General features: G+C 43.7%; 1 protein-coding gene across 2 annotated transcripts in view; it reads left to right on the top strand.

Moving 5' to 3' along the window:
* NEDD4 (NEDD4 E3 ubiquitin protein ligase) overlaps window positions 1–26242 on the top strand; it is a 205323-nt gene that overhangs the window by 158182 nt on the left and 20899 nt on the right. For both annotated transcript variants that reach the window (XM_040413915.1, XM_040413913.1), the window contains 7 exons: window positions 4428–4586; window positions 10218–10283; window positions 11578–11697; window positions 17015–17215; window positions 19033–19110; window positions 21865–21919; window positions 21998–22056. In XM_040413915.1, the coding sequence (XP_040269849.1) occupies window positions 4428–4586; window positions 10218–10283; window positions 11578–11697; window positions 17015–17215; window positions 19033–19110; window positions 21865–21919; window positions 21998–22056 (738 nt within the window). The remainder of the gene's footprint in view (window positions 1–4427; window positions 4587–10217; window positions 10284–11577; window positions 11698–17014; window positions 17216–19032; window positions 19111–21864; window positions 21920–21997; window positions 22057–26242) is intronic.

Consider the following 26242-nt stretch of genomic DNA (forward strand, 5'->3'; position numbering starts at 1 on the left):
TGGCAATTGAGATTAATGAATGTGAACATCTTATCGACCTCCATCAGACAATCTGTACACACAAAGACTTCACAACTGAAGAATATATCATTTCAACTCCTGTAGGGATAGTAATTTCATTAAATTGTGGGATATGTCACATCACTTCCACAAGAATCATTAATAATAAATCGACAGAGGACAACAATCTACAGAATTTTTTTTTGTAATTCACTTTTAACACTTTCTGTTACAATGATAGTAAAGTATAAATCCAGTATGAATTTTAAGTTTGTCTATCACCCCCTCCTGCGAAGGACTGAAATCTGTTCCAGCACCTGGTAGTTTATTTGAGTCATGTCAAGATATGGAGTTTCATATGTGTTGGTTGATGTCTCCGACACACACGAACTGCAGAGATATTTAAAGGGCTTTACTGAGACTTTTTTACCGATGACCGCCATACATTGTACAGAGACTGTGCTTGGTATCGCAGCTCAGCTCCATTCACTTCAGTAGGGCTGAGCTGCACCTAGACCATATGACCGAACATGACGTCCCATGGCCTAGGCTAAGCTGTGAGAAGGCTGCGGTTCTACTGCAAGCACCAGAGCCTTCTCAGACAGCTGATTTGACGGGATCCCGGATGTCAGACACCCAACGATGAGATACTGCAGCATGGTGGCTCATTGGTTAGCACTGGTGCCTTGCAGCAGTCCGACCAAGGTCAACATCTGCATGGAGTTTGTATGTTCTCCCCGTATTTGAGTGGGTTTCCTCCGGGTACTCCAGTTTCCTCCCACACTTTAAAGACATACAGATAGGGAACTCAGATTGTGAGTCCCATAGGGGACAGCGTGATGCTAATGTCTGTAAAGCGCTGTGAAATATGTCAGCGCTATATAAGTGCATAAAATAAAGGTACTAGTCAGAGTTCAGTTTAAAGTGGTTTTCCACTTTAAAATCAACTACCGAAGTTATACAACGAAGTCACGTGCGACCTCGCTAATAACTTACTTCGGCTCATTGGAGCCCATACATTGTAATGCTGTACAGAGACTGATCTCCGTACAGTATTATTCCGAAGTTTTGAACTAAGCGACTTTGGAAGAAGCATCCGAAGCTCGCTTCGCTCAACACTACTGATGACCTATCCAGAGGATATTAGTATAAAAGTCTCGGAAAACACTTTTAAACATCTACACTACATTACGTTCAAGCATAGTATACATTGTAGGCATGGAAATGTGCTATTTGTCCTTGATTTAGAAGACCTGATCTGAGAGCCCTCACTGACCCTTTAAGCTAATTTCAGACAAGCGTGAGCACTGCAGGAAATATGCTCCGTGTGGGAGTGTGATTTCCTGTTATGGACACTTCTCCTTTCACAGGACTGCACGACATTATAATGATTTATAATGCTGTGTGTCCCTGCCAGACCTCGGATCTACTGAATTGTATTGACATAATGACATGTTGTCATTACAGTACAATAGATCAGGGGCGCTTGGCATTACAATGCTGTTGGTCCTGCGAAAGAAGCAGTATCCGTAATGGGAAATCACTCTCCCATTCATTTCAATGGGTCTGCAAAAAAAAAACGGAAGTTACTCCGTGTGCATTCCGTTTTCGTATTTCCGTTCAGCAAAAAGATAGAACATGTCCTACTATTGTCCGCATTACGGACAAGGATAGGACTGTTCTTTTAGGGGCCAGTTCTTCCGCTCTGCAAAATACGTAATGCACACGGACGTCATCCATATTTTTTGCAGACCGCAAAATACATGTGATCGTGTGCATGAGCCCTTAAATAAATGTTTTTGAGCCATTAGTAATTCACACAGAGTGAAAGTCAACATACAATTCTCACAGCTAGGCAGAGATTAACCCTTTATGACATAGCTGCTGAATTTTTTTTTTTTTAATAAAGACCACTTAAAAAAATTATTTTAAGCTGAATATAAGTAATAGAATTGCCCCCGAAGGTGTACATAAGCTTTAAAGGGAATCTGTCAGATCCAAAACACCCCCCAAAATAGAGTAAGTAGTGCCAAGTCAGGTTATGTAATTTTTATCTTCATACATTCTGACGCTTAGCTCCAACAAACCAGCCGTAAAATGCATTGACTCCTCTTAGAGTCCTCTCCATTATGTGCACGTGCACCGGAGTCCTCACATTTTACTGCTGGTTTGTGAGAGTGCAGCGTCAGAATGCAAGTGAGTATGAAGATAAAAATTACATAACCAGACTCTGTGTCATTGACACTATACACAGCTCACTCTAGTTGGGGGGTTGTTTTGGCGCTGACAGATTCCCTTTAAGCCGGGTTTACACACACAGATTGCTGACCAGTCTTACAGATGATAAAATTGTCCACAGATAGATAGTGTCACCGCCAGACATCTGTGAAGCTCTGACAGACGTTCTTTAGAACCTCCTGCTTGAGGTTCTTTTGTTTTGCTTTCGTTTTGTCATCTCGTTTCCCTCTCTCAGCTGTCATCTAGTTGCACTGATTGAATCCCTTTAAATCCCCTCCCATACTGCATCATTTTGCGGTTTATACAACTTCCTGGAGTGTGTGCATGCTGGATGCTACAACTGATGCTTCTACAGATAAGTCTGTTCATTTATCTTTGTTTTCCTGTTTGCTTGATCCGAGGTGACCCTGACTCCCTCCGTATTAAGTGTAGGGAGCCGGTGGTCGTGTCCCCTCCATATTATAGGCTGTTCAGGTGTCATACAGTCGAGGAACGAGGGTATGCAAATTTCTACCATTGAGATTTTTGCATAGGCTGAGCAGTAAGGGAGAGAGCTAGCGTTGTTACAGGGCTTACCCGTTGGATCCTTAGTTTTGGATCAAGTCAGTCGGATCTTCATTTGTGTCTTCTAGTTTTCTGTTACACCATCCGTGACAGTTTGTTAGGATAGAACCAATTATCATCTGTTAAGATCGTCCTAAAATAAAACCTTTCTTTTCCATTGGAATACTGTTTACAAGCTGCAATCACTGTGATTGTCCCCAAAAAAAATTCTATACATAGATCAGTTTTCTGGCAGATGAGTCAGTTTTCTATTAGATCAGTTATAATGGTTTTAATCGTTTTTTTTATACAGTGCAGCCCAGCAAATCAGGGAATACTGTACATACACAAACAGAATGAGAGACATTACAACTCAACAATAGGAATGAGGGTCATTTAGGAGCCTATTACACTGCCCAAAGTTCGAGCAGTGCATCTGTCAACGCTTGTTTGCACCGCCCTGATTACCCAGGCCGATGCAGACTTTGAATGTAGGAGGAATGACTGCTATCGCACTCATATCTCCCTCATTCTCCTCTATTCATTATCGGCAGCACATCCCTGACTACACAGGGATATGTGCTGCCGATAATCAGGCATCTGTCATTCTGATTCAGATGCCCATCTGCCGATGAATGAGATGGTTCTTTGGCTGATTGGCTGCTCGATTAAAATGGGCAATTATCGGAATTAGGTGTTCTAATAGGGCCTTTACATACATCAATTTGGACAAAAGATTGGACTGATTGGACAAATATTGGTCAGATGTCTGTATGTGTAAGAGCACCCTAATAATCTTGCCAATGAGAGGAGTGGGCAGTGTCTCCTTATTATATGCCTCTCCCATATGCAGATTGTTACATGGCCATTTTTGAGAGTGAATTACATATATTCCAGTTAGTGTTTCAGATAATCCTTATGTAGCTGGCTGACATTAGAGATGTGCTAATGTCAGCAGAACATAACAGTATAATCTCCCTGCCTGCTGCCGTTCGCGCTAAATAATGACTTTTATAATATGCTCCGAGAGGCTCCGTCCTCTCACAGTTTGGCACGCCCTTGTAAAGGCGATTGACTTCCTTGGTCTCCTCTGTGCCCCGCAAATGCCGCCTCTGCGCCGTCCATTTTAGTATCAGGCGTAGTAAGTGAAGGACGCTCGCCTGCTGCCGTCCTTCACTCACTGCGTCTGTGCCTAATACTAAAATGGACGGCGCGGCATTTGCGGGGCTTGGAGGAGACCGAGGAAGTCAATCACCTTTGGGCGTGCCAAACGGTGAGAGGACGGAGCCTCTAGGTGCTGCAGCATCGCCCGCTAGCTCCTAGAGGCTCATTTGCATATTATTAAAGTCATTATTTAGGGCGAACGGCGTTAGGCAGGGAGATATAAAGCACAATGTTATGTAGTGCTGACATTAGCACATCGCTGATGTCAGCCAGCTACATAACGATGATTTTTTGATGACAGAAACACTAACTATTTTCGGCACATGATGCCTAATTGTGAATCTGAAACTAGCGAAATATCTGGAGATCTCATTTAAATCAATGTAAATTCGTTATTCTAATACGCTGAAATATTACTTCTGCAAGTAATACAACAGATGCTAACTCTGAGGATTCCTTGTTCTCTTGTGTTTACTTATTAGAGCTGGGAAATTATTACAGAGGATGATGCTACGATCTACAGCAACCATTCTGTGCAGCCCATGCCTGGTAATGATCTCCAAGCACAAGTCACTGATGAACTCAGTAGCAGACTCCACATATCTGTAAATGTACCCAATGGTCGTCACAGCGCCAGCACTGTAAGTAATGTTACTTGCTGTTAGTGTTACATAAAATATTCTTATTATTACTAATAACAGTGAATACTATATAGCTAGAGGGACAAGGCAAGGTTGTCCTCTATCGCCCCTTCTGTTTGCAGTCGCAATAGAACATCTAGCAATTAGACTGAGGCAGGACGAGGTATACAGGGGTATCTCCTTAGAGGATAGGGTTGGACTCTACGCTGACGATTTGATCCTTTTTATGGACAGGGCGGAACAGTCACTACCAAGGGCGATTGAGCTGATTGAAAATTTTGGTCGTTTCTCTGGATTGCATATTAATTGGTCCAAGTCAGCTCTGATGCCTCTCAAGCCGGAGGGTTGGCATACAATATATCACAATCTCCCGGTGGTAGACAGGTTTAAATACCTAGGTATTATAATAACTAGGGACCCTGCTCTAGCGTATACCTTGAACACGGAGCCCTTAATCTCTATATTTACTAAGAAATTTGCGGCATGGCAATCCCTTCCCATTTCACTGATGGGGCGTCTGAATCTCATTAAAATGGTCCTCCTTCCTAAGGCCTTATATGTTCTAGAACATGCGAGTACGACCGTTCCTAGAAAGTTCTTTGACCGCCTCCACTCTATGATGTCAGCTTTCATTTGGGGGAAAGCCAGAAGGAAACTGGCGATCCGCACTTTACAGAGGCCTAAACTGCAGGGAGGAGCGGCACTACCGGATCTGTTTTTATACTTCCTAGCGGGACAACTGCGCTACCTTGTCACTTGGGTATCCTCACAGCCCTTACCCAATACGGAGTTCTATCTGCAGAACTTCCTCCAACTACACTCCCTATGGCCAGTTCTGGAAGATATTAGCTTGTTCCATGGGAAAGCCCTACCTATACATAAGCTTGCCCATCAAGTTTGGGAGGGAGCCAAGTTAAAATGCTACACTGATATCCCGGACTTAATACCCTTGTGGGATAATCCTATGTTCCAACATCTAACTGGGCATGAGGGAGCTCCGATGTGGAAGGAACCTGGTATCCTTACACTGAGAGATCTATATGAGGGAGGTTCCTTGAGATCCTACTCTCAGATTCAAGAAAAATTTGATACCCCAAGTCACATGTTCTTCAGATATCTACAGGTTAGACATGCCCTATCTGCACAGTTTGGTAGGGACTCAAAAAGGATTTCTAAATACCCCCTGATTGGAGTGCTTTCCACACAAGGCCCTAGAGGTCTTATATCGGCTATTTACACGCACCTCATAACCACGAAGATAGACACACTCCCTTTGACTGTTGCGGATAAGTGGAGGAATTGCATCCCGTCTCTTTCTGGAACGGAATGGGGCGAGGCGTTGGCGGCTCCTACAAGAGTATCCCCCTCAGTCAATAATAAGATGATACAATTGCATATACTCCATAGAAGTTATCTTACTCCTAGTAGGTTGTTTAAAATGGGTAGATCTGAGAATGACAATTGCATAAGATGTCACCAAGCTGGTGCCAACTTCTGGCACATGATGTGGGACTGTAGACTCATTCAAAAATTCTGGAAAGATGTGACGTCCCTACTGTCGGATCTAGTACCGGGTCGAGTCCCCCTTTGCCCTAAGATGTGCTTGTTAGGAATCATGGACGAGGAGCAATGGTCTCACCATCATAAGATATTTCTGGAGGAAACTTTATTTTTGGCCAGGAAGGCTATAGCCCTTCGTTGGATGGCTGATAGAATGACTAATGTTAACCACTGGAAACAAGTAGTAAATCAGATTATCCCATTGGAGAAAGTAGTCTACATTCATAGGGGATGCCCCCAGAAATTTGAGAAAGTCTGGGGAGAATGGTGCGCGTCCGCAAATACGCTAAGTTCCCGTTGAGATTTCATATGCTTATGCAGATAGTGAAGGGAACTGCGAGGTGCTTTTATAGTAAATATCCACCTGGGATAATTCTTGTCATGACAGGGTGGGGAAAAGATTATGAATCCTTACTGCCTTCTGAAAGAGGCCATGCTGCGTTCATGGGAAATTGTACTTTTAAACATGAATAATGTACCACAAAATGTTTCATATTGTTTTATTTAATTTATTTTCTGTACTTCTTGTATTTGTATTTATGCCAATCTGTACATTGACGCTATGATCTTTGTCTATTGAATTCATTGATATGCCGTAATGTCATGTACTTTGATAATGCATATTTATACTTCAATAAAACGAGTTAAAAAAACAACAAAAAACATTGAATACAAGAAATAGCCCATCATCCATGTATCACCCCAAGTCTATAAATGTGATCCAGTTTGCAGTGGAAGAGAATGTGCATTTGCCTTTATTACTTTAAATCTGTATGCCGCCTTAGGCTTGGGCGCAGCCTTTTTTCTTTTGAGCATTATATATAAAAACTTCTTCATATTACATGCAAATGTCTAAAATTAACTCTTTGCCAATATGTCTACGATTTGTCCCCATACATGAAATCTGGATTGAAATATTATGCTCTTAAAATAGTAGATCTACAATACAATATATTCTTCAAGGATTAAAGAGGGTTTTTTTTTTAAGGTGTTCCATTTGCACAGGTAAGGCTACTTTCACACTAGCGTTCGGGGCTCCGCTTGTGAGTTCTGTTTGAAGGCTCTCACAAGCGGCCCCGAACGGATCCGTCCAGCCCTAATGCATTCTGAGTGGATGCGGATCCGCTCAGAATGCATCAGTCTGGCTCTGCTTGGCCTCCGCTCCGCTCAGCAAGCGGACACCTGATGCAGTTTGCAGCGTTCGGGTGTCTGCCTGGCCGTGCGGAGGCAAATGGATCCGTCCAGACTTACAATGTAAGTCAATGGGGACGGATCCGTTTGAATTTGACACAGTATGGCTCAATTTTCAAACGGTTCCGTCCCCCATTGACTTTCAATGTAAAGTCAAAACGGATCCGTTTGCATTATCGTGAACAAAAAAAAATAAAAATTATTATTTTTATTTATTTTTTGTTCATGGTAATGCAAACGGATCCGTTCTGAACGGATCTAAGCGTTTGCATTATAGGTGCCGATCCGTCTGTGCAGATACCAGACGGATCCGCACCTAACGCAGGTGTGAAAGTAGCCTAAGGTCACTTTCACACTTGCGTTTGGGGTTCCGCTTGTAAGATCCGGCTCTCGCAAGCGGCCCCGAACGGATCCGTTCATCCCCAATGCATTCTGAATGGATAAGGATCCGTTCAGAATGCATCAGTTTGGCTCCGTTCCGCCTCCAACTGCTTGCAGCGTTTTGGTGTCCGCCTGGCCGTGCGAAGGCAAACAGATCCGTCCTGACTTACAATGCAAGTCAATGGGGACGGATCCATTTGACGTTGACACCATATGGTGCAATTGCAAACGGATCCGTCCCCCATTGACTTTCAATGTAAAGTCAGGAGTCCCTATTAATATACCATCAGATCAGAGTTTTCTCCAATCCGATGGTATATTTTAACTTGCAGCGTCCCCATCACCATGGGAACGCCTCTATGTTAGAATATACCATCGGATTCGACTCGACCATCGGATTCGACTCAGATCCGACAGTATATTCTAACGCAGAGGCGTTCCCATAGTGATGGGGATGCCTCAAGTTAGAATATACTAAGAACTGTGTACATAACTGCTGCCTGGCAGCACCCGATCTCTTACAGGGGGCTGTGATCCGCACAATTAACCCCTCAGGTGCCGCACCTGAGGGGTTAATTGTGCGGATCTCAGCCCCCTGATCGGGTGCTGCCAGGCAGCAGGGGCCAGACCCCCCTCCCTCCCCAGTATTAAAAGCATTGGTGGCCAGTGCGGCTTCCCCCCTCCCTCCCTCCCCAGTATTAAAAAAAGCATTGGTGGCCAGTGTGGCCCCCCCCTCCCTCCCCAGTATTAAAAGCATTGGTGGCCAGTGCGCCCCCCTCCCTCCCCAGTATTAAAAGCATTGGTGGCCAGTGCGCCCCTCCCTCCCTCCCTCCCCAGTATTAAAAGCATTGGTGGCCAGTGCGGCTCCCCCTCCCTCCCCAGTATTATAAGCATTGGTTAGCACAGGCTAACAACCCCCCTTCCCCCTCATCATTGGTGGCAGCGGAGCGGCATTTCCGATCGGAGTCCCAGTTTAATCGCTGGGGCTCTGATTGGTTACCATGGCAGCCAGGACGCTACTGCAGTCCTGGCTGCCATGGTTACTTAGCTTATACTTACATGTGCTGTCTGTGGCCGGCCGGCGCTCCTCCTACTGGTAAGTGACAGGTCTGTGCGGCGCATCGCACAGACCTGTCACTTACCAGTAGGAGGAGCGCCGGCATCAGACAGTACATGTAAGTATAAGCTAAGTAACCATGGCAGCCAGGACTGTAGTAGCGTCCTGGCTGCCATAGTAACCGATCAGAGCCCCAGCGATTAAACTGGGACTCCGATCGGAAATGCCGCTCCGCTGCCACCAATGATGAGGGGGGAGGGGGGTTGTTAGCCTGTGGCCACTGCCACCAATGCTTTTAATACTCGGGAGGGAGGGGGGGCCGCACTGGCCACCAATGCTTTTAATACTAGGGAGGGAGGGAGGGGGGGGCCGCACTGGCCACCAATGCTTTTAATACTGGGGAGGGAGGGGGGTCTGGCCCCTGCTGCCTGGCAGCACCCGATCTCTTACAGGGGGCTGAGATCCGCACAATTAACCCCTCAGGTGCGGCATCTGAGGGGTTAATTGTGCAGATCACAGCCCCCTGTAAGAGATCGGGTGCTGCCAGGCAGCAGGGGGCAGTTATGTACACAGTTCTTAGTATATTCTAACTTGAAGCGTCCCCATCACCATGGGAATGCCTCTGTGTTAGAATATACTGTCGGATCTGAGTTTTCACGATTGTGAAAACTCAGATCTGAAAAAGCTGTTATGCAGACGGATCCGCACTGAATGGATACCATCGTTTGCATTTATAGGTGCGGATCCGTCTGTGCAGATACCAGATGGATCCGCACCTAACGCAAGTGTGAAAGTAGTCGAAGTGCTCCTTCTCAGTGTGACAGACAGGCTGCCATACATTCACATATACACAGCAGTCAGGAGAAGGGAGCGCTCTCCTCACATATACATCAGGCACATGAACTGTATGTCCCATGTATTCTTTCATCATTCCTAGTAGTCAAATGGAAGAACAATTTTTTTGTGTGTCAATTAGACGACTAGATGTACAGACCTGTAAATGTAATATGCTGCCGATATATAGGGCAGCCTACTAAAGGAGTTTCCCACTCCACTAGATATTTCAAATAGGTCGTCAATATCCGATTGGTGGGGGGCCAACACCTGGCCCCCTAACTAAACTGCTGCTTCCTGCAGCAGTCATTGCCAGAAACAATATGGCGGATGGAGTCGGAAGCAGAAGGCTTCATTCACTGTGTAATGGCTGTGCCAGCGTACTGCCGACTCACTAGAATATGGCAGTAAGCCAGCACGACCACTGCACAGTGGATGGAGCCTTCTGCTTCGTCAATTGTCTTAATTCTGTCAGTGGAGGCTGATCAGTGTTGGTGCTAGGCATATTCTAGAACTTTTGTGGTGTGAACATTACCATATTCTGATTCATATGTGCCTCACATTGCTTGCTTACTTAATATATTTTTGTTTCTTTATATTTTGTGAAGGCCCATTCCAGCAGAAGAGAGAACCTGCAATCCTATACACAAGAGGAACTTCCCACATTACCAGTTGTAAGAATGCTTTCCCTTCTAAGGCACAATAACTTGGCTATGTTGTCTAATAACATATTTACTTTTGTCTTGTGGTCTGTGTGCAGCATAGACGCATCTTTTTATTTCAGACCGTAAACTTCTAACGTCTAGGAGAGGTTATGCATCAGTTTAAAATGGTTTTTCTGTAATAATATATCATCACCTTTCCATCGGATAGGTAATAACTGCTAGACCAGTTGGGGTTTGACTTCTGAGACCACCAACGATCACCAGAAAGGGGTCCCTTGTCCCCTCTTTGAATGTAGCAACAGTCTAGCATGAATGCTGCCCAGAGGTGTAGCTAGTAAGGAGGGCCCCACACACATGACTGGGCCTACTAAGGGGAGGAATGTTGATCCCCAGGTGAGCACCACGGACAACTGTATCAGCATCTGCAGGATAAAAATACAGTTGAACTATGCTCCCTGAACTACCATTTGCCATCTTGGAGGTCAGAGAACTTACAGTAATATTATATAGTACCTATTTAGAGGTATTGGCATTGATCCTGGTGTGGCGTTACCTGAGTTGGGGGCCCACTCGGCACTAATATGTGTTTTACCTCCCATACTTAAAAGGGTTGTCCGGGTTCAAAGATAAACATGGAAATTCCCCCTTCTTCTCCCACATAACCCCTCTGACATGAAATTCTCTGATGCTCTCCTTTGCCCTGCTCTGAATCACACAGGGCAAGGGCTTTTTCTGGAGATCCGGTGACGTACTGGGCTCTCCATGGATAAGCTAGGCAGAGGTTTCTGCCTAGCAATGAGCCTGTTGACGTCACCGGTACTAATGGATGGGCTTTAATGCTGCCCCAGCCTGTTAAACAGCTGGGGCAGCACTAAAGCCCACCCATCAATGCCGGTGACGTCACCGGCAACACTGCTAGGTGGAAGCCTCCACCTGGCAGTGTAAAAATGTAAATAAAAAAGCCCTCATGAAATGCTCTGATGTCAGAGAGGCTGTTTGGGGGAAAAAGGGGTTTACATCCAGGTTCAGCTCTGAACCCGGAAAACTCCTTTAACCCATAGCTACGCCTCTGAAGCTGCCACTAAGGTCAGTGTCTATAGGACCGACAAAGATAGCCAAATACAGCGCTCAACTGACACACCATTCAAATTGGGGGAGGGGGGCACAGAACTCTGGTTCTGACAATAGGTGCAGATCAGTGGTTAGACCCCCTAGCAGTTACCACCTATTCAGTGGAATACTCCTGTAACAATGCAAAATTATATATATTTTTTTATATATAGAAAAAGTTTTTTTTTTTTAGTTGTTACCCACATCTTCAGGGTTACCACCTGGTTGGGAGGAAAAGCAGGACGAGAAAGGAAGGTCATATTACATAGATCACAATACAAGAACTACTACGTGGGAGAAGCCTGTAGTTCAGGTATGGATATGGATCTTATTTGCACAATTTACCTGTAAGTACTGGTTAAAGGGGTTATCCCTTAATTCATGTTAAAAATGAAAACCAGACATAATAAAATACTTGGTTCTCTAGGGAAAAAATATAAAATGGTGCAACACAGGGCATTACCCCAGTAGACCCACAAAAGGGGTGTGCAGTGTAAGGCTACTTTCACACTAGCGTTCGGGGCTCTGCTTGTGAGTTCCGGTTGAAGGGGCTCACAAGCGGCCCCGAACGCATCCGTACTGCCCCAATGCATTCTGAGTGGATGCGGATCCGCTCAGAATGCATCAGTCTGGCGTCGTTCAGCCTCCGCTCCGCAAGCAGACACCCTAATGCTGCTTGCAGCGTTCGGGTGTCCGCCTGGCCGTGCGGAGGCAAACGGATCCGTCCAGACTTACAATGTAAGTCAATGGGGACGGATCCGTTTGAAGATGACACAATATGGCTCAATCTTCAAACGGATCCGTCCCCATTGACCTTTAACCCCTTAAGGACCGGGCTCATTTTCACCTTAAGGACCAGGCCATTTTTTGGAAATCTGACCAGTGTCACTTTAAGTGCTAATAACTTTAAAACGCTTTGACTTATCCAGGCCATTCTGAGATTGTTTTTTCGTCACATATTGTACTTCATGACACTGGTAAAATGAAGTCAAAAAAATTATTTTTTTTGCACAAAAAAATACCTAATTTACCAAAAATTTGGAAAAATTTGCAAATTTCAAAGTTTCAGTTTCTCTACTTCTGTAATACATAGTAATACCCCAAAAAATTGTGATGACTTTACATTCCCCATATGTCTACTTCATGCTTGAATTGTTTTGGGAATGATATTTTATTTTTTGGGGATGTTATAAGGCTTAGAAGTTTAGAAGCAAATCTTGAAATTTTTCCGAAATTTACAAAAACTCAATTTTTAGGGACCAGTTCAGGTTTGAAGTCACTTTGCGAGGCTTACATAATAGAAACCACCCAAAAATGACCCCATCTAAGAAACTACACCCCTCAAGGTATTCAAAACTGATTTTGCATACATTGTTAACCCTTTAGGTGTTGCACAAGAGTTATTGGCAAATGGGGAGGAAATTTGAGAATTTGATTTTTTTGTCTAATTTTTCATTTTAACCCATTTTTTCCACTAACAAAGCAAGGGTTAACAGCCAAACAAGACAGTATCTTTATTGCCCTGACTCTGCTGTTTACAGAAACACCCAATATGTGGCCGTAAACTACTGTACGGCCTCACAGCGGGGCGTAGAGTGAAAGGTGCGCTGTTTGGTTTTTGGTAGGCTGATTTTTATGGACTGGTTTATTTACACCATGTCCCATTTGAAGCCCCCTGATGCACCCCTAGAGGAGAAACTCCCTAAAAGTGACCCCATCTAAGAAACTACACCCCTCAAGGTATTCAAAACTGATTTTACATACGTCGTTAACACTTTAGGTGTTGCACAAGAGTTATTGGCAAATGGAGATGAAATTTGAGAATTTCATTTTTTTGCCTAATTTTCAATTTTAACCCATTTTTTTCACTAACAAAGCAAGGGTTAACAGCCAAACATGACTGTATCTTTATTGCCCTGACTCTGCCATTTACAGAAACACCCAATATGTGGCCGTAAACTACTGTACGGTCACACAGCGGGGCGTAGAGTGAAAGGTGCGCCGACTGTTTTTTTGACACCATGTCCCATTTGAAGCCCCCCTGATGCACCCCTAGAGTAGAAACTCCATAAAAGTGACCCCATCTAAGAAACTACACCCCTCAAGGTATTCAAAACTGATTTTACAAACTTTGTTAACCCTTTAGGTGTTGCACAAGATTTAATGGAAAATAGAGACACAATTTCAAAATTTCACATTTTTGGCAGATTTTCCATTTTAATATTTTTTTTCCAGTTACAAAGCAAGGGTTAACAGCCAAACAAAACTCATTATTTATGGCCCTGATTCTGTAGTTTACAGAAACACCCCATATGTGGTCGTAAACCGCTGTACGGGCACACGGCAGGGCGCAGAAGGAAAGGAATGCCATACGGTTTTTGGAAGGCAGGTTTTGCTGGACTGTTTTTTTGACACCATGTCCCATTTGAAGCCCCCCCTGATGCACCCCTAGAGTAGAAACTCCAGAAAAGTGACCCCATTTTAGAAACTACGGGATAGGGTGGCAGTATTGTTGGTACTAGTTTAGGGTACATATGATTTTTGGTTGCTCTATATTACACTTTTTGTGCGGCAAGGTAACAAGAATTAGCTTTTTTGGCACCGTTTTTTTTTTTTGTTATTTACAACATTCATCTGACAGGTTAGATCATGTGGTAATTTCATAGAGCAGGTTGTCACGGACGCGGCGATACCTAATATGTATTACATTTTTTTAATTTATGTAAGTTTTACCCAATGATTTCATTTTTAAAACAAAAAAAAGTTTTAGTGTCTCCATAGTCTAAGAGTCATAGTTTTTCAGTTTTTGGGCGATTATCTTAAGTAGGGTCTCATTTTTTGCGGGAGGAGATGACGGTTTGATTGGCACTATTTTGGGGTGCATATGACTTTTTGATCGCTTGCTATTACACTTTTTGTGATGTAAGATGACAAAAAATTGCTTTTTTTACACAGTTTTTTTTTTTTTTTTTTTACGGTGGTCACCTGAGAGGTTAGGTCATGTGATATTTTTATAGAGTCGGTCGATACGGACGCGGCAATACCTAATATGTATACTTTTTTTTTATTTATGTAAGTTTTACACAATGATTTCATTTTTGAAACAAAAAAAATTATGTTTTAGTGTCTCCATAGTCTAAGAGCCATAGTTTTTTCAGTTTTTGGGTGATTATCTTAAGTAGGGTCTCATTTTTTGCGGGATGAGATGACGGTTTGATTGCTACAATTTTGGCGTACATGCGACTTTTTTGATCACTTTTATTACCTTTTTTTGGGAAGTAAGGTGAGCAAAATTTCAATTTCATCATAGTTTTTTATTTTTTATTTTTATGGCGTTCACCGTTCGGGTAAAGTAACATGACCGTTTTATAGATCAGGTCGTTACGGACGCGGCGATACCAAACATGTGTAGGGAATGTTATTTTTTTAATTTTTAATCAGTGATAAATGTGTTTTTGGATTTTTACTTTTTTTTCACTTTTTTTCACTTTTTTTTGTTACCCAGATCCACTTGGTTCTTGAAGATCCAGTGGGTCTGATGTCTGTATAATACAGTACAGTAAAATATATATTGTTCTGTACTGTATTTTACTTACACTGAACAGATCTATGCTTTCAGCACAGATCTGTTCAGCACCATGGACAGCAGGACGCCTGAGAGGCGTCCTGTTGCCATGGGAACCTTCCCCGTCTGCTCAGAACTTCGCAGACGGGGAAGGGTAAGGATGGGATCTGGCGGGGGGCTGTCTGGGAGCTCTCTCCCTCTCCATCGGGGGGCTGCAAAGGCACAGCAGCCCCCCGATCGGAGAGGGAGGGAGCTCCCTCTTACTGTTAACTTTTTCCATACAGCGGTCCGTACGGACCGCTGTATGGAAAGGGTTAAACGGCTGACATCGCATCACCGATGTCAGCCGTTTATACCAGGGTGCCAGCAATGTGCTGGCACCCTGGTATACCCACTCTACACCAACGATTATTCAATGGGAGGCGGGCGGGGGATCGCGATCCCGCCTGCCGCACCGCCCGCCTCCCGCACCGCCCCCACCGCCCGCCTCCCGCACCGCCCCCACTGCACCTCCCACCGGGCTAAAATCATTCAGAGGTGCAGGGGGGGGTGATAAAAATATATTTTCGGCACACTAAAGTTTCTGATCGCCGCGGTCAGGGACCGCAGCGATCAGAAACAGCAGAAAGCGCAACAAACCGCAGGTCTGAATTGACCTGCGGTTTGTTGCGATCGCGGACATGGGGGGGTCACGGGACCCCCCCGCGCATTTAGCCGAGGTGCCTGCTCAATGATTTGAGCAGGCACCTTGTTCCGATCACAGCCGGCCGGGCGGCAGTGATCGGAACAACACATGACGTACCGGTACGTCATGTGTCCTTAAGGACTCGGGAAACATGCCGTACCCATACGTCATGTGTCCTTAAGGGGTTAATGTAAAGTCTGGACGGATCCGTCTGAACTACTTTAACACTTAGAATTTTTTCTAAACTATAATGCAGACGGATCCGTTCTGAACGAATCCAAACGTCTGCATTATAGGAGAGGATCCGTCTGTGCAGACACCAGACGGATCCTCTCTGAACGCAAGTGTGAAAGTAGCCTAAGGTCCTCACCTTGTGGAGTTGCTGAGGCTGTAGCCCCATGTCTGACCAGGAACTCTGGTTATTCCAGTGTTGGAAGCTTGATGCGAAGGATGAGAAAAAGGACTTGGATAAGGATGATGGTGCATGACATGACAGTCTGTTTCTAACAAAGCTTGAACCAGCCATGTAACTCTCAAAGATCCAGAGGTATCCCCATTCATGGCTCCATTTGCTGTACTACATCGGCTGTAAGCCTGGGAGGGGGGGTGCTTTCATTCTACTGCAGCTCTCTCCCTGTTATAGCCCATGGAACGTATTCTTTGATGGAGCCTTCTCTGTGTAAATGTCACAGCTCAGGGACGTACCCTTTCTGCTGCAGCACTCTCCCTGTCAAAGCTCAAGGAGGATGTCCCTTCTGCTGCAGCTCTCTCCCAGCGACAGGCATGGCAGTCTCATTTACCTGTTTTAGCAGTAGAAAATGGTCTAAATCGAACTGCATAGAACAACGGAGGTCCAGCATCTTATTACAGCAATTGTCCCTTAATTAAACATTACGTGTCACACAAATCATAATTTTCAGCTAGAATGTTGATAAATACGGTAAATGGTTCTATATGTAGGTATTGAGGTTATGGCGCCCACTCGTGTTATCACTCTGCTTCCTGTGCAGTAGATGATCTGGGAGGTGGGGCACAGCTACTGGGCATGTATGTCCACCAGCCCTGGACATGTTAGGTAGGCATTGTGGCAAAAAAGAATAAGAAGAACACTATGTAACAAATATTTTTTTAAATGATACCAATTGAATTGATTAAAAAGTGATATTTAGAATTCATCTGTAAGTGTTGTGGAAGTGTGGAATTGTTTGACGAAAAATAAGCTCGTATTCAGGATTCTTGCAGAGCGAGTTTAATAGCAGATCCCATTGTTTTCACTGTACGTATGAGCTGCTTCTGTTTATGGAAACACAATGTAAATGCCTGCAGGGCTCTCGGGAGGTAGCGCTCACAACCTTGTGTGTCCCTAATGTTCACTCTCAGAAGCCTGCACCTGTGGAAATGTCACAGACCTCACCCACCCAGAATGTTCCTAGTGGTCGTCAGCAGCAGTCGCCATCATATGAATCCACCAAACAGACTGTGGACCAGGATCTGGGATACCTTCCCAAAGGCTGGGAAATGAGGCGTGCCCCAAGCGGACGCCCTTTCTATATCAATCACATCACAAAGACTACAACATGGGTATGTGAACCTTCTGCTTCTGTTAGTGCTGGCATTATTCTGACAGCACAGGCATGGGCGTTTTATAGTTAGGCTTCCAGTAATACCAATCAAGGAGGTGGACTGTAGACTACTGATTTTCATTTTCAGTTTTGTTATCTACATGTATTTCGTAGATGTTTTCCTCATATCCAGATACATGATGCTTTCATATTTTGAATTATGTATGGTTAATTATAATTATATTTTGCTCTGTTGCTTTCTTTCAGTATCCGTATTACATTTTTTAGTCCACCTTTCTATATTCTAGGCCCGTGATTCTCAAATTCTGATTCTCATATTACTGCGTGAGAAATTGTTTCTATACCTAGGAATCCCCTACCACCCAGAATGTTACAATCATGGGCACCTTTATGCAATTTTGCATCAAAGTATAAAGTTTTGTAAACAATAAGCTGCATTCACATATCTTCATGTAATCAGGAGAACAGACAAGATAAAACAATCTCCAAGGGGTTATCAGCTGTACAACCGCTCAACTTTTCTCTGCTTTTGTAGTCTCTACCACTACCAGACACTTTTGGCGGTGGCTTATCTCCTGGGAGAACAAAAGGATCAGGCAAGAATATTCAGTTTGCTTGATCCTTCTCTACCCCAACCTCATCTGTAAGGGAAGAATTAGGAGCTCTCCATACACATTAGTCAGCCTTTGTTGGTGGGTTCGGCCAACACTGATGTGTATGAGAGATTTACAGGAGCGATAAACTTCCCAGCGAGTAGAGCAGTTTGCCTTAAAGGGGTTGTTCTCTTCTGCAAATAGCATTTATTATGTAGAGAAAGTTAATACAAGGCACTTGCTAATGTATTGTGATTGTCCACATTGCCTCCTTTGCTGGCTGGATTAATTTTTCCATTACATTATACACAGCTCGTTTCCATGGTTACGAGCACCCTGCAATCCAGCGGTGGTCATGCTTGCACATTATAGGAAAAAGCACCATCCTATGTGAGCTCCCACAGTCCCGGCCACCAGAAAGGCCGGCGCCTTTTCCTATAGTAAGCAGACATGACCACTACTGCTAGATTGCAGGGTGGTCGTAACCATGCAAACGAGCAGTGTATTATGTGATGGAAAAATGAAGCAATATGTATAATAACAATACATTAGTAATTGGCTTGTATTACCTTTCTTTGCATGATAAGTGCCACTTGCTGAAGTGAGAGAACCCCTTTAAGGAATTTATCAAAAACAAGTTGATTATATACATTACAAAAAGCAGAGCTGTTATTTGCCAGTGATAAAAATAAAAAAAAATCTTTATAGTACTTTTCACAAACCTCTCCTTCTATAAGTTGTTTGATGTTAAAGTGATGCACCACCTCTATTGTCTTACATCCCAGTGCATTAATAGATTAAGCTAGACTACTAGCCAGTATACGTATCTGTCTAAGCCATGTATATAGCAAACTTGCTGGATTCAAGTAAGGCCTCATGCACATGACCGTTCCGTTTTTTGCGGTCCGCAAACTGCGGATCCGCAAAAAACGGAAGTCGCCCGTGTGCCTTCCGCAATTTGCGGAACGGGCGGCCCATTGTAGAAATGCCTATTCTTGTCTGCAAAACGGACAAGAATAGGACATGTTCTATTCTTTTTGCGGGGCCACGGAACGGAACAACGGATGAGGACAGCACACGGAGTGCTGTCCGCATCTTTTGCAGCCCCATTGAAGTGATGAATGGGTCCGCATCCGAGCCGCCAAAACGGCGGTTCGGATGCGGACCCAAACAACGGCCGTGTGCATGAGGCCTAAGCCTGTATTTAATATCATGTCTTTAGGAAGATCCAAGACTGAGAATTCCAGTACAGCTACGGCCAAAACCACCTATAGATGTGTCAGACCTGGGACCACTACCAGTAAGTAAAATATAATTCAAAGGAAGTATATTGTGTCAGATACAATCTGTGCGGTAGAACATTTGCATTAATGTCTCCTTTTAAAAGGAACCAGTCACTTTGAGCAAGCAGTCTGATCGACAAGCAGCATGTTATATAGCAGGAGTAGCTGAGCAGATTGATATACAGTTTTGTAAGAAAAGACAACTATGCTACATGCTATGTTAGGTAGTCCTAACAGTGAAAAAAGTGTGGATTCCCATTGAGGATCAATAGGAAGCAGAATACACAGGGTTTTCATATGGATTTTGGCATGCAATAGGCACAAAAATCTACATGGAAAATCCACTATGTGAACATACCCTTACAAGATGCCTCTTACTGGTCCTCCCTTAAAGGATACCCATCTCTCATGAAAACATGTTGTAATAGGGCATTTAAATGGTTTTACAGGATTTAATATTGAAGATTTATCCTCAGGATAGGCCATCAATATCTGATCAGTGGGGGTCCAGTGAGTGGTGCAACCTCTTGGCAGTTTACCAAGTACACTGAACAAAAATATAAACGCGACACTTTCGGTTTTGCTCCCATTTTGCATGAGCTGAACTCAAAGATCTGAAACATTTTCTACATACACAAAAGACCCATTACTCTCAAATATTGTTCACAAATCTGTCTAAATCTGTGTTAGTGAGCACTTCTCCTTTGCCGAGATAATCCATCCCACCTCACAGTGTGGCATATCAAGGTGCTGATTAGACAGCATGATTATTGCACAGGTGTGCCTTAGACTGCCCACAATAAAAGCCCACTCTGAAATGTGCAGTTTGATCACACAGCACAATGCCATAGATGTCGCAACGTTTGGGGGGGGCGTGCAATTGGCGTGCTGACTGCAGGAATGTCTACCAGAGCTGTTGAATGTTCATTTCTCTACTATAAGCCGTCTCCAAAGGTGTTTCAGAGAATTTGGCAGTACATCCAACCAGCCTCACAACCGCAGACCACGTGTAACCACACCAGCCCAGGACTTCCACATCCAAGCATGTTCACCTCCATGATCATCTGAGACCAGCTACCCGGACAGCTGCAGCAACAATCGGTTTACATAACCAAAGAATTTCTGCACAAACTGTCAGAAACCGTCTCAGGGAAGCTCATCTGCATGCTTGTCGTCCTCATCGGGGTCTGGACCTGACTGCAATTCGTCATCGTAACCGACTTGAGTGGGCAAATGCTCACATTCGATGGCATCTGGCATGTTGGAGAGGCGTTCTGTTCACGGATGAGTCCCAGTTTTCACTGTTCAGGGCAGATGGCAGACAGCGTGTGTGGAGTCGTATAGGTGAGCGGTTTGCTGACGTCAACGTTGTGGATCGAGTGGCCCATGGTGGCGGTGGGGTTATGCTATGGGCAGGCGTATGTTATGGACAACGAACAAAGGTGCATTTTATTGATGGCATTTTGAATGCACAGAGATACCGTGACAAGATCCTGAGGCCCATTGTTGTGCCATTCATCCACGACCATCACCTCATGTTGCAGTATGATAATGCACGGCCCCATATCGCAAGAATCTGTACACAATTCCTGGAAGCTGAAAACATCCCAGTTCTTGCATGGGCAGCATACTCACCGGACATGTCACCCATTGAGCATGTTTGGGATGCTCTGGATCGGCGTATACGACAGCGTGTTCCAGTTCCTGCCAATATTCTGCAACTTCGCACAGCTATTGAAGAGGAGTGGACCAACATTCCACAGGCCACAATAAACAACCTAGTGGCCACACCAGATGCTGGCTGGTTTTCTGATTCCCCCCCCCGTAAGGCACGTGCACATTTCAGAGTGACCTTTTATTGTGGGCAGCCTAAGGCACCTGTGCAATATTCATGCTGTCTAATCAGCACCTTGATATGCCACACCTGTGAGGTGGGATGGATTATCTCGGCAAAAGAGAAGTGCTCACTAACACCGATTTAGACAGATTTGAGAACAATATTTGAGAGTAATGGGTCTTTTGTGTATGTAGAAAATGTTTCAGATCTTTGATTTCAGCTCATCCAAAATGGGAGCAAAACCGAAAGTGTTGCGTTCATATTTTTGTTCAGTGTAGATTGCTGTCCATTGGATAGCTGGTGTGCTTGGTATTACATCTCAGCCTCATTCACTTGAATGGGACTGAGCTGCTCCTAGGCCAATGATGGCGAACCTTTTACAGACCGAGTGCCCAATCTGCAACCCAAAACCCACTTATTTATCGCAAAGTGCCAACACGGCAATTTAACCTGAATACTACAGTCCAATATAGTATATCTTCTATGTATATTATCATTAGCTAGCCTTCTTGCATTCAGTGCACTGCCTGTGCTGTTCATGGTGCGCCCTGCGCTGATGAATGGCAGGAAAAGTCTAAGGCATATTGCAGGGAGCGTGTGCCCACAGAGAGGGTTCCGAGTGCCCCCTCTGGCACCCGTGCCATAGGTTTGCCCCCACTGTCCTAGGCCATGTGACGATGAACGTAGCGTCACTGGTCTAGGAAGAAGAGCACCATGGCCTCTTCAAACAGCTGATCAGCGGAGGTCCCCAGGTGTCAGACCCACACCGATCAGATATTGATGACCTATCCTGATAGATCATCAGTATTAAACAGGGTGTATAAATCAGTCATCCTATGTCATTCCAATAAAAGGTATTCACTGCACTGCTCCAGATGTAATTGCGGAATAAATCTTCTGGGTGCATTATACTGACTATGTCTCTCCCTTGCAGCCTGGTTGGGAAGAACGAACACACACCGATGGACGAGGCTTTTATATTGACCACAGTAAGGAAAAGTCTTTTACAACAGAATACTCTTAAGGTTAGATCTCTGAAATTTGAGGTACATTCTTATTTTTCCCAGACACAAAGAGAACTCAGTGGGAGGATCCGCGCTTACTGACTGCAGCAATAACAGGACCGGTAAGTTTTTATTAGTAAGTTAGGACTTCACAACCCCCTTATAGCCTAGTTATTTTGCCACGTGCAGCTTACATTTGGTTGTTATCCATCACTGCTAAGCACCTAAGAGCAAATATAACATGGAAGGCCATATCATTATTGCTAAGACTTTCTTGTGATGCATCTGTCAGTGCACCATACTTACAAGACAGCAGCTTGTTTAAGGTGTCAAAAGTATGTTAATATGGAGCCGGTGTAATAATATATCTCACCTCACACCATCTGGGAAATTACCTTAAGCTCTTCTTTCCATAGCCACTGACTGCAGTGAGGGGGTGGGGATTGAGTTTCATTCTTGGCTGTCAGAACTTTTTTTTTTTACTGAGTCAGATTGAACAGTCCTTGTGAGTGAGTCCTTATTAGCAAGGTGAAAGTGACGCGGCCATGTGATGCCCCTATCAGGAGGGTAAACATCTCTGAGCTTGCAGAAGGCACATCCATATACATAATGCCGTGTCAGTTCTTAGTATGTTTGCGGTCTGTCACTGCTGTGAAATCAGGCTGTCACTCCTATCGAAAAACAACAGAAAAAAACATACATAAAACATGCTGCATTGTGGAAAAAAAGCTTCCTTGGTCCATAAAAAGGCAACAAAATGAAACACATTGAGAGACATTTATTAAAGAGTAAATAAGCCACAAATTATGGCGAACTTGAAAGTTTTTAAACTTTTGCCACTTTTCCAAACTGGTGAGAAACGGGGTGGGGCTTAACGAGAAGGGACGGGGCTTCGTACAGCCAATCAGATTTACTATAACTTTTGCTAGAAATTGGTGGAAGTTATAACTGAAGTGTACGCCTGACTTCAGTATCTGGCGCACAGCAGGGTAGAGGTGCGCCTAATTTATTTAGAGTCATCTGTATCCATATACCATAGATGAATGTCCCTCCTTATATGTAATGTGTTTCTTATTTCACCATAGTTTTTAAAGTAACACCAGGGTGGAGGAAAAGACCTGAAATTGTGGCATTTTTTCTGAAACATTTTTTTGGGTTGTCTGAGTTATTGTTTTCTTTTAAAGGAAACCTGTTATCAACTTTATGCTGACCTCACTGAGGACAGCGTAAAATAGTGACAGAAATGCTGATTCATTTATGAGCTAATAGTAAGTGGTTGCTGAGAACCAGCATCATAATCATTGCAGCTCAGGCCTTGTAAAGAGTCAACAGTTCCAGCACAAAGAAAAAAAAAACTAAAATAACCATTTTAATGGTATACCTTAAAAGGGATCCCATTTGGGTCCACTAATTATGACATAAATAATATACAAACAGAGTAGTGTAACCTATAATCACATCCAGTGTAGATTAGTAACCTGGGGTACGGGAATGTTTGTCCCTATATCTACCCCTATCCTATAACCTCAGACCAGCGATTATCTTACTCTGTCTGTGCGACCTGGCTTTATGCCGGCGTTTATCTTGTAGCACTCTTTTTTGTGACCTGGCTTTATGCCAGTATCTATATGGTTGCATTCATTCTGTATAGACTAACAGTTTTATTACACCTCCTGATGATCCCATAGCATTGTCTAGGGGGAAACGCGTTGAGGTAGCTAAGGTGTATGACTATCTAGTCAACCCTGACCAATCGTATGTTTTGTATATGTCTGTACTATATGTTTTGTTTTTTCTTGTCTTTTTTCATTGCATCCAGCTGATCTATATATCTATGATCAATTATTATCCTCACCTCATACCTAAGGCAATTTAGAACCATCCCTGCTGTACCCCCATAGGGATCTGTGAGGGGTAGTAGTATAGGTACGTGGACAGGGGGCCTCCACCATCAGGAGCCCTCCCTGGGCTGAGGTTATAGGATAGGGGTAGATATAGGGACAAACATTCCCGTACCCCAGGTTACTAATCTACACTGGATGTGATTATAGGTTACACTACTCTGTATATTATTTATGTCATAATCAGTGGACCTAAATGGGATCCCTTTTAACGTATACCATTAAAATTGTTATTTTAGGTTTTTTTTTTCTTTGTGCTGGAACTGTTGATATTTATATACCCCATAATATTTATCTATATCGATTCTGCTGGAATTTGACTTGTAAAGAGTCAAATCTACCTGATAATTTCCTGCTCTCCCCGCCCATCAGCTGATGATTGGCAGTTCTCTCCTAGATAGAAAGGGAGAAAACTAGGTAGAAGACTGTCAGTCATCAGCAGGTAGACAGGAGAGCAGGAATTCATAAATAACCATGACTCTTCTCCGGTGGCCGGGACTCTTTTCCAGGCCCAGTCTGCAATGATGGTGATGTTGGTTCTCGGCAACCACTTACTTTTACCTTTTGAAAGATAGACCGCTGACATCAACTCACCTGTCTCTACTTTATACTGCTGTTAGTATGGACAGCATAAAGTTGATGACAGGTTCCCTTTATATGCAGGGAACATATTAGAATAATAAAATATTTTATATTTACTGTCCTGAACTACCTCCGTTCTAGTGCCACTGTCCTGTCCTCCCCATCATTATTTGTTTTCCTCACTGCAGCAGTGATGTGCACATATACCGCATATGACCATTTCAGCCACTCACTGGCTTCAGCAGTCTTGCACTGTATGCTGCTGAGGCCATAATATAAATTTTGAGTGAGGGTGGGAGAGGTGGTGTCCGTGAGCTACATGCCTGTTTGCTGCTACCACGGGCAGTCAGTCCATAATCTGATGTAACAGCTGTAGTCAGTCAGTCCATAGTCTAGTGTAAACACTGTGGTCAGTTAGTCCATAGTCTAGTGTAAACACTGCGGTCAGTCAGTCCATAGTCTGGTGTAAACACTGCAGTCAGTCAGTCCATTGTCTGGTGTAAACACTGCAGTCAGTCAGTCCATAGTCTGGTGTAAACACTGCAGTCAGTCAGTCCATAGTCTGGTGTAAACACTGCAGTCAGTCAGTCCATAGTCTAGTGTAAACACTGCAGTCAGTCAGTCCATAGTCTAGTGTAAACACTGCAGTCAGTCAGTCAGTCCATAGTCTAGTGTAAACGCTGCGATCAGTCAGTCCATAGTCTGGTGTAAACACTGTGGTCAGTCAGTCCATAGTCTGGTGTAAACACTGTGGTCAGTTAGTCCATAGTCTGGTGTAAACGCTGCAGTCAGTCAGTCCATAGTCTGGTGTAAACACTGCAGTCAGTCAGTCCATAGTCTGGTGTAAACACTGCAGTCAGTCAGTCCATAGTCTGGTGTAAACACTGCAGTCAGTCAGTCCATAGTCTAGTGTAAACACTGCAGTCAGTCAGTCAGTCCATAGTCTAGTGTAAACACTGTGGTCAGTCAGTCCATAGTCTGGTGTAAACACTGCGGTCAGTCAGTCCATAGTCTGGTGTAAACACTGCGGTCAGTCAGTCCATAGTCTGGTGTAAACACTGCGGTCAGTCAGTCCATAGTCTGGTGTAAACACTGCACTCAGTCAGTCCATAGTCTGGTGTAAACACTGCAGTCAGTCAGTCAGTCCATAGTCTGGTGTAAACACTGCGGTCAGTCAGTCCATAGTCTGGTGTAAAGACTCTGGCTGCTCCTGCAAGACACTGACATCTGCAGGTTCGGAAGGAGCATCATTTGGAGGAGGCCCCAGGAAAAGAGCCCAGGCTGCCCTGCCTTTAATCTGGCCCTGGCTGCAGTGATCACATGTGGTACATGACCTCTTGACTGCAGAAGAAGGAAATATAAAGCTTCTCTGCCATTTTTTAATAATAGACAATAAAGTTTATTGAAAGCTCACATAAGAAAACCTTTAAATAATTTTAACATCTTTAAGCTGCTAAAAAACAACTATATTCAAGGTTTTGTAAACAGGGTGTAGATTAAAAGCCACAAGGTATATTTTAGAATTCATCATATTTCTAAAATAGAATAAAATTTCGGTTCAGAATTGCTGTAGAAGCCATAGTATGAAACATGTATGAAAATAGTTAATGCCCAAGAAAACCATTGCTAATACTAAAAACAAAAAACTTTTTTTTTTTTTGCCCTATCTTTTTGTTTCATATTGTTTGATTTTCATCTGAATTTATTCTTTTTTTTTTTTATTCAATTATTTTCTTTTTTATAAAGGATCTCGTAATAATTTTTTTGTCGATAGGTGTTACTCTGAAAATACTCATTTTGTATTGTGTTGTTCAGTTAATCTAGA

Source organism: Bufo bufo, chromosome 1 (assembly GCF_905171765.1).
Source record: "Bufo bufo chromosome 1, aBufBuf1.1, whole genome shotgun sequence".
Taxonomy (NCBI): domain Eukaryota; kingdom Metazoa; phylum Chordata; class Amphibia; order Anura; family Bufonidae; genus Bufo; species Bufo bufo.